Raw genomic sequence first — 9,844 nt, 5'->3', positions numbered from 1 at the left:
TTAACTGACTGTTTTCTATTGTCCTCATGCATTATCAGCACACATTTTTCCTGTTTAACACTGTAAAGTTGCTTTGACACAATCTGTATTGTATAAAGCGCTACATAAATAAAGGTGACTTGACTTGATTAATTTAAATGTAAATACATAGTAGTTAAGGACACTTAATATAAAGTGGGTCCATATATCGCTTAAAAGCCATAAATATAAATATGGCCATTCTATATTTCCTTTACCAAGGTTTATTGGTGTTTCACAGTCATGGCGTCTGAGTTTCTCTCTCTCTCTTTCTCTCTCTCTGTAATGCTCTTACATTAAGCCACAAGAGGCGGAGCATGTCTCTCTCTACGTGTGTAGTTGCTTTGGGGTTTTATTTTGAGTGGAGCAATGCGAGCAGTCACTGTGGAAATGCAGCAGAATAGAGTCGTGATGATTTTGTCTATAAAGGTGGATGTATTGATGCGCGGACAGTGACAGATGTCATGTCTTATCTCAGGTGCTCAGAAGCGGCGCTTTTACTCTTCACGTTTGTGCAACTCACTGCAGGTACAGTTTCTGCCTTGCTAGTTCACTCTCTACTTTATTAAACTTATTTTTAGACCAAAAGTGGAAGTATATTTGCAATTTCAACAGTAAGCAAAGCTGCAACTGTTAGTAAAGCGGAGTTCATAGTTATAATAATATGTTGTGTAATCATCTTATTTAGATGACGTTACACTGCTGTGAACCTAATGACTGCCTCATTTGCTATGATTATGCTTACTTTTTTTTTTAAGACGGACTTCAGAGCATTATGTAATGAACTGGTTAAAGTCAAAAGATCAGACCAGTGCCTAGTGAAACAGGTGTTCACAGGTGTGTCCAGTTCACTTTAAAGCACAGACTTGGGTATTTACTTAGGAAAACACATCTCTAAAGGCTAATTTACACTGCACTGACAGACACTAACCAAGGGCGCTTGTTTTCACTGACTGAACATGTTCAATCGGCATTTATGATGGTCTGTAATCTGGTCCTTGTCTGTATTGGTTAGCATCTGTCAGTGGAGTGTGCATTAGTTCTAAGAAAGCATTTACTTTTTACAGACATAAGTAAATGGCCAAATACAGTATGATGTTTTTATTTCAGTGCAGTTGGAATGAGAAGCAGTAAATACATGAAAAGAGTTGTTTGACCTTTATGAGGCAAAGTGTTAGTGAATGTTCAATCTAAGTATTCAGATATTTCGATATAGACTGCCATAAAAATGAAGATTAAGGTATCAGTAATAATAATTACAATAGTGTAGTGTAAATTACCATCATATCTCGTTTGCCTTATGCAGTTTGTCTAGCACAAAAGAGTCAAAATGAGCTAAACAAAATAAAGCATGGCAGGGTGCATCAGAGTGCGGTCATGATTTGACACACTTTAAGTTTCAGTGCAATAGGCAGTAGCATTGTCAAGATATTCTATAAAACACTGTGCAGCTCCTTGATTTCAAATTTGACAATTAGTTTATCTCTTTGAGATATCAACAAGTTTTTAATAGCATTTTACCAGCATGGTGTGATGATAATCTGTGTAAAATTCGGTGAAGATTGCACACACCGTCTAGAAGTTTCAAATAGATTTGGACCTTGGTGGACAGACAAAAAGGCTGACTGTCGAAAACTGAATTTTGCTGGACAGGGTCGACCCATCCTACAGATGATACAGGCTGCCCTGTATCATACAATTTATTCATTTTTTGTGGTTTATATTTATGCATGTGTATTTTATTCACATCTTATTTTTATTATCTGTGTGTTGTTGTTGTCTCCGTGTACTGGAAGCTTGTGACACTGTAACAAATTCCTTGTATGTGCAAACATACTTGGCAATAAAGCTCTTTCTGATTCTGATTCTGATATAAAAATTCTGATCACTGCATTCTGAAGTTACCTTTCATAGATTTCATAGATTTGCCTGGAACCCTAACATGCCTGGATGATCTCGCGGCGAGAAATACATGTAACGGTCTTAGTACGGTTACTGCCGCGTAAAAATGAGTTGTTTTCAGTTAACAAACTACAATCAACAGCATATTTCACAAATGAGCAGTCGCAAATTACCACAGCGACGTTAAGCCTAAGAAAAGTAAAACATAACAGTATTTAAAAACAGCATTTTAATCTGCATAATTTATTCATGTTGTGTTTTTCATTGCTGGAGTATTGATATTATTATCCACAGATTCTAAATTTTCCTCAAAAGTGCTCAAGTTATCGGAAAATCCACAAAATAGGTCACAGAAAGGATTGCTTTGCAGCTATTTGAGATTCTTTCTGTTTAAATCATGTTTGAATGGCAGAAACAGTGCTGTTGCCAAAGGCTTGTCACGTTTTCTCAAGAATAACCTTGACAACAAATTCAAAGACTGTCAAGATAAAGACACACAAAAAACCTTTTTACATGGGAAAATTGAAAATTGTTTGACTTGATATGCCATACTGAATGTAAAGAGACTGTCTCATGATTTTGGTCAAACTATTCATAAGTTATCAGTCTTCCATTGTTTAGTGTTCTGCTGAAACTCCTCACGGGTTGTCAGGCTATGAAGTATACCAAATTTCAGCTCAGTATGCCAAAGCATTGTGGAGATATTCACATCCACTTTGGTATGCTTGCCAAATTAGTTAAAGCATTAAATTAGAATGGTTTGGTCTATCAAAAAGCTCTTGATACATTTTTGGCAGCATGGTCTGATGATGACCTGAGTCAATTTTCATGAAAATTAGAAAAACTAAGACAAGGTTGAATTTAAGAATTAAAAAAAAAATGTCATATGCAAAATGATATGCAAAAAAAACAGTACAAACACTGGAGAGCCAAACACTGAGGCTGCCGTCTGCGGCGCCATCGCATGACCGAATATGCTGCTGTTGTCACATACTGAACAGTACCTAGAGCTGTTATGTACAAATGTTTATCTGGATGTGTAAGAAAGATCCTCCCCTTTTAGTTTCGGCAGCATATTTCAGATATTATCTTCAGATTTATTAGCTTGTTTTCAAGAGTAGGCTACATTTGAGCTCTTTGGAGAGAGAGCTGCTTCAGTTAGATGCGGTGGTTGTGTCTGTGCTGTATTTGGCATCTCCATGATGAATGAATTGCTTGACTGGTATATTACAACTAGGGTTGTAACAATTTTGTAACAGAAGTTCTGTCTAAAATGGAATTAGTTTACTTTCTCAAAGGCTACATGGAGGTCATCATTTCTGTCACAATGCAGCTTAAAGTTAATCTACACCACAGCAATTAGATTAGAAATAAATGATACATTTTTACAGTTATTAAGAAATTTTGATATACTTTATATATCAGTCCATAGACCTCCTAGATTACATTCGTAACCCTTCGGTTGAAAATAAACGCCTCAGAAAGAGGCAGCGCACACATATACAGCCATGCAGGTGTGTTACAGACAGCCTTAGATTATACTAAGCTGCATTATAGAGCTTTTCACTGCAGTCTGAGAGTAAGAACCTGCTTACATAACCTAAAAACTGCCTGTCACACAGCACAAATAGCAACTGGCCATGGGTTCTAAAAATATAGGTTAACAAGATTACTTATGTATTCCACTGGTTTATTTAAGGATGTTTGTTGTTAGGCAATATCAACACAAAGGACAAAGAAAAGAGTCACTTTGTACTCACTGATCATGGTGTTGGACACACCATTGCAATAACACTTCAATGTCAAATGACTCAAAATTGTATAATTTTGAGTTTGTATCACCTCTCATTATTTAGAATTTGAACTGTGAACTTTTTGCTTTTATGTAAAATTAACAACTAATAGTTTAGATGTACTGTATTAAAAACACAGGCCCCAAAGTCACTCGATGCAACAAAAATGTTGCACACATTTCTGGAGAGAATTGTTTTTTTTTTTCTCTTTGCTGCAGGAGTTGTGTTGCTATACCTTTTCTTATTATGATATCCCCAATGTGTTCTATTGGATTAAAGTCAGGTGACAACTTGGCCAAGTCATAGTTTTCGCTTTATTTCTTTACAAAATCTTGTGTGATTTTGGCAGTGTGCTTTGCATTGCTATTATGCTGGAATAATCTTCTTCTACCAAGCTTCTGCAGACTAGGAGTCATCTTGTCAGCCAGTTTTTTTATATATTCACAGGCCATCTATAAAAATCATAATCTGAATCAGTTATCCATAAAATGTGGTTGATCTTCATCTAAGACACAATTGACCTATCGTTAAGCCCCCGCCCCCCTTAGTTACTGTTGCTTACTCGGACAAACAAACAGAGTTGACTGTCAGTGTGAAAACCTTGTCCCAAGATGTTTTTGATAAATTTTGGACACAGAAGGACCACCATTCAAGTAGGACTTAAATATGCCATAGAGGGATATATAAAAGATTTTAAAATAAATGTGGTGGGTAACAAGATTAATTTGGAAGTGAGGGTTTACAGATCACAATGCAAGCGGGAGAACATTGAGGCATTACGGTCGACACGATCGCAGATGACAACATCCAGGGTTCATGTACCTCAGGGTAAGATTAAATTAATTTACGTTTAACCAGTTTAATATGGAGAGGCACTGAAATGTAGACCTTCGTTTATGTGTTTTTGACCTACACTGTTAGCATCTCACTAACTTTAACGTTAGCTAGTTTTAGCCAGAGATACCTTGCTGAAGCACAAGATGACATTAGTGTTCTGCTTGAGAAGATGAAAATTGTAACTTAATAAGAGTATGACAATCAGAAAATGAACATTTTCGTCTTCATTGGGATTGGGGTTGAATGCTTAGGGACATTTTGCTTTTTTTTAAATAGGATTTTATTTTATTTTATTTTGCTCTGTTTTGATAGGCACATCCTCTTAGTATACCTGAAATCAGTGTTACAAGTACCCAAGGCACATCGTTTTCCATTTTTGTAGCATAAACACCATCAAACCGATGAAAGCTTCGGATCTTCCAGTGTTTATCTATAGCGCTGAAACCTAAAGATTTCTGAGTTCCAGTCCCTGCGCAACTGATACTCAACTGCCATTGGCTCATCTGCATTCGAGGCGAGGGGCTTACCGATTGGTCAATTACAGACAAACACTCTCTGACATACATAACTAATGACACATAAACAGTTGTACTTCTCAAAATTTTATTGAAGACATTGAGTGATCATTGACAGGGCAGGCTGGAACAAGTAAGTGAACCTTGGAAACTGGAGTCATTTAAAGGGGTCATAGGATGCTACATGCACTTTTACAAGTTGTTTGAACTGAAATGTGTGTTGGCAGTGTGTGTACACAACCACCCTATAATGATAAAAATCCACCCAGTGTTTTTTTTTAATCTGGTTAAATGTTTCCCGCTTTCTCAAATCGAGCCGATCTCAGATGCCTGTCTGTGTGACGTCACATAGACAGGCCTCTCCCACAATAGTTTGATTGACAGTAGCGTTTCAGCACAGACTGGACTGGTGTCTTACCTTAGACCTGCCCTGAGTGAGCTGTCATCAGTCCACCATTGTTTCACCGCTGGAGCAGTTGTAGACAAGAATGACTCCTAAGCGATTGAGGTGTTCTGTTGTTGGATGTAATAATGAACATAGCAGTCGTCATTTACTCCCGACATCTGAGCCGCTGAACTGGCAGTGGATTACATTGTTTCTGAAGGGAATGCGCCTCCGATCTACATATATGCGTCTTATGTTCGCGCGAATCATTCATGATCCAGCCTCATCTACAGAAGAGTGAGTAATAATGTTTTGTAATGAATCTTTGCAAATCGCCTTTCCTAATATCACAATGAATGCAGCTAAAGTAAACAGTCTCTCTTGAGAGCAGCTCAGAGGAGAGGGGCGGGGTCAGCAGAGCTCATTAACATTTAAAGGAAAATGCTACAAAATTGGCTTAATTTGAAAAGAGCATTTTTCACAGGGTAAAAAAGGTGTTTTTTACACTACCATTAAGAAATTTGAACCAAACTATGTTACAGACTTTTCATTAAGACCCTAAAGAATCATATCAACTTTTGGAAAATGGGCATCCTATGACCCCTTTAAAGAGATGTGATCGATTGGAAGTGTGGGTTGCACAGGTACCTTGGTCTTTAAAAAAAGGCACACAAACCCTTTTTACCAATATATCTTTTGTTCTCAAGATATATTGGTTATTGTGAACCATCATTCACTGTTGATACTTTTCATAGGAGTGGTCCTCCTGTAAAGATCACTCTAAAGGCCCTGATTTACTTCAAGCGAACAAAGAACGAACTGGTGTGATGTCCTCTCGAACAAAATCAGGCCAAAATAAAGTTTGTTTAGAGATTGATTTGGGAATTCAAAACGGCTTACTAAAGTGAACATTCCAGAAAAGTTGGTCCGTGGCAATTATGTAGTAAGTAGGTGTGCACTAAGGGTTGAACGACTTCTGATTTTTTTTAAAGTCGACTTTTATGTGATGAAAGTCGAGTCGAAGTCGACTAGCCGCTGATGACGTAATTAATGAACAAATAAGTCTGGAGCTGTGATAAACACCTTGTGCACAGCTATGGCATATGACACAGCGCTGCCCACATGGCTATTGCTCCTATAACAGCTCATTTTTAACAGTTTTTTGTCTTTGAGTCGTTATGTTTCTCACAGATTTCTGCTCGTTCTAAATCAGATACAGATAAAGTAGCACAGTAAAGATTACATTCATATGAATGCATTAGTGAGAGCGATTGCGTGTCTGAATTAATTCTACCTGGCAGCATCTCTCTACTAGTTGTGAAGCTGTGGGATTTAGTTATTAAGAAATATATGCTTGAACTTTTCAGTTTCAAAGCTATTTTATTGAGAAATCACAGAACAGTGTTGACAATACTAATTCTGTGCGCGTGTGATGTACGAGCTACTGTCTGTAATGTGTGTGCATTACAGTGCAGCAGCGTATTAGATTAGAACAGTGATTAACTTACCTACCTGTACAATAAGCAGTATAAAACGTGCATTCTCCCGTTCAATTTCGAGCATCCAGTAATATAATGTGTGAATTAATTCTACCTGGCAGCGTCTCTCTACTAGTAGTGAAGCTAGTTATTAAGAAATATATGCTTGAACTTTTCAGTTTCAAAGCTATTTTATTGAGAAATCACAGAACAGTGTTGACAATATTGAACGCTGAATGATTCTGTGTGCGCGCGATCTGTGCATGATGTACGAGCTACTGTCTGTAATGTGTGTGCATTACAGTGCAGCAGCGTATTAGATTAGAACAGTGATTAACTTACCTACCTGTACAATAAGCAGTATAAAACGTGCATTCTCCCGTTCAATTTCGAGCATCCAGTAATATAATCTCACATGTCTTGTGGAGCGCTTTCAGAGTATGCATTTATTTGTCATTTTAACTGTTTGGAAACGGAGCGTAAATGTGGAAGTCCTTCAAAGATTTCTTATCTTGTTGCGCCCTCTATAGGACCAGCGACTAGTCAACGTTAAGCTTAATGTGTCATGGCAGAGCATTGAAGTCGACTAGTTGACTAGTGTGCACTGAGGCTCAGCCCTCTTTGATTTGTAAATCTTCTCCAGTTCATTTCCTCTGTTGAATCCGTTGAGGTCAGACCTCTGCGAGTAAAAACAAACATTGGAGAGCTGCTTTAAAGTAGAAATTGAAGTTGTAATTCTAATTGAAAGCAACTCTGACATGATTTTTTCATGTTTAATACTGTAAAGCTGTTTGGTTTAAAGCAATCTATTGTATAATGTGCCATATAAATAAACATGATGTGACTATTTGACTGGAGTGCTGAATTGCAGAGCTTGTGCAAAAAAAAAAAAAAAAGAATGAATGAATGAAAAGAAGCTTCGCTGTGAATATATCTGAGCCTCAAGAACACAATTGGCAATTCTGAAAGAGGTGAGGAAGAACCAAAGGATAACTGCAAAATACCTGCAGAAAACTAAAAACTGCAGTCTTTGTAAGGCTTCAGAAAAGTTGGGTGATGCAACATGAGTGACAAAAGCACAGAAAAAGCTGAATAAATCAACGAAATTTTTTTATAAAAAGATGAAAGTACATGTTTTACTGAGTTCTGACCTTAAGTCAATTGAGATGCTGTTGCATCAAGACAACCCATAAATATTTATGAACTAAAACAGACTGGTGGGGAAGGATGGTCTAGAATTGTTCATAAGTTCAGAAGGTTTACTGCTAAAGGAAGATCTACAAGATACTAAAGTCAAGGGTTTACTTAATTTTCCACTCTGCACTGTGAATGATTAATGCATGTATTAAATAAAATGTCAAAAGTACAACTGTTATTGTGTTATTGGTTTAGTCAGATTGTGTTTGTCTACAATTGTAAGTTAAATTAAGACCAGACCACATTTTATGAGTAATAAATGCAGAAATAGCTAAATTTTCAAATTATGGGGGAGACTAATGGGAGTGCTGGTGGATATTGAGCAGATATAAATCATCCTGGTAGAGATGAAGAATATTTAATGAATACCAGTACTTGAGGGACATTACTGGCCTGTTGTTTCAAATTAAATCCTCCTGTGGCTAGAAGATTTCGTTAATTTGGATGATTTTGCCCTGGCTTCTTCCTGGCAACTGAAACACTAAAGTAAGTTGTCCACATAGAATGATTTTTCTATGCTTTCTCAGACATATTCACTTGAGTGTCTAGAGAACTGATCTCAATCGAGGTCTCTCCAGAGGAATCGTATGAGTAGGCTGTCCTCTGGTACTGTCCTCTGGTAGGCTGCCACCACTCTTTAGATTGATCCACTTGGTCAGGAGGTATCTCTTGTGCATATCCTGCCTCCTTTAACTTGTTCATCTCCACCTGGTAGGCTGCTGCTTGTGGATCTCTGGCTAACCACCGCCCTGTTCCTCTGAGACAAGGTAGAGTGGTATCTGAGGAGGCTGGTTGGAGAGTCATGTTTCACTCATAACAAGGGTGTGGCATATCTGGCTTCTCCATCTACCGTAACTCTAGTAGTCTTGGACTCAAGCGGTGAAATGGCCTCTTGATCTTGCTTCAAGTAAGCAATGACTTTTTTACTGTGGTATCTAGTTGCAATCTCCCAACTTGTCTGTATAGGTCAGTATATGAGCCTGAACTAATTGAACCTAATTAATGCAGCCTAACAATAATTTAATGGAGGCTAACCACCGCCCTGTTCCTCTGAGACAAGGTAGAGTGGTATCTGAGGAGGCTGGTTGGAGAGTCATGTTTCACTCATAACAAGGGTGTGGCATATCTGGCTTCTCCATCTACCGTAACTCTAGTAGTCTTGGACTCAAGCGGTGAAATGGCCTCTTGATCTTGCTTCAAGTAAGCAATGACTTTTTTACTGTGGTATCTAGTTGCAATCTCCCAACTTGTCTGTATAGGTCAGTATATGAGCCTGAAGTAGCTGTGAAGACACTGCTGGCTGAGACGGTGATGCTTAATGTCTTGGGTAGGACTTGGTGGTTTACCCTAGGCAGGTCTTGATAGTTGCAGGGCCGTTAGGCAGGCCTAGATGGACTGGCATTCTTGGCTAATAAGGTGAGGATAATCCAACCCTGTAAAGGAGGAGTGGTTGGACGGCTTCTGTCTGTGGCATTTGTAGACCCTGTAGATGGTGGTATTTAAATAGGATGTAGCTAGGATGTAGGATGTAGCTCGATAGGATGTAGCTCGTCAAGTCACCTTTATTTGTATAGCGCTTTATACAATACAGATTGTGTCAAAGTAGATTTACAGTGTCAAACAGGACAATAGTTTGTCACTAATGCAAGAAGACAATGACAGAGTCATTTTTCTAGCTAAAGTCAGTTCATTAATGATTCAATAGTGTCTGTGCAATCA

The 9,844-nt window shown here is 38.0% G+C and overlaps 1 protein-coding gene across 3 annotated transcripts in view; it reads left to right on the top strand.

Moving 5' to 3' along the window:
• Positions 1–378: 378 nt before the first annotated feature.
• The window catches only part of LOC107685426 (activin receptor type-1C-like), a 54,733-nt gene continuing 45,267 nt past the window's right edge, over positions 379–9,844 (top strand). For all 3 annotated transcript variants that reach the window (XM_016481999.1, XM_016481998.1, XM_016481997.1), the window contains exon 1: positions 379–546. In XM_016481999.1, the coding sequence (XP_016337485.1) occupies positions 483–546 (64 nt within the window). In that variant the 5' untranslated portion in view covers positions 379–482. The remainder of the gene's footprint in view (positions 547–9,844) is intronic.

This window comes from Sinocyclocheilus anshuiensis, unplaced genomic scaffold (genome assembly GCF_001515605.1).
Source record: "Sinocyclocheilus anshuiensis isolate Anshui unplaced genomic scaffold, SAMN03320099.WGS_v1.1 scaffold1070, whole genome shotgun sequence".
Classification (NCBI taxonomy): domain Eukaryota; kingdom Metazoa; phylum Chordata; class Actinopteri; order Cypriniformes; family Cyprinidae; genus Sinocyclocheilus; species Sinocyclocheilus anshuiensis.
The sequence above is the reverse complement of the archived record's forward strand: the minus strand, read 5'-3'. Positions and strand labels throughout refer to the sequence as shown.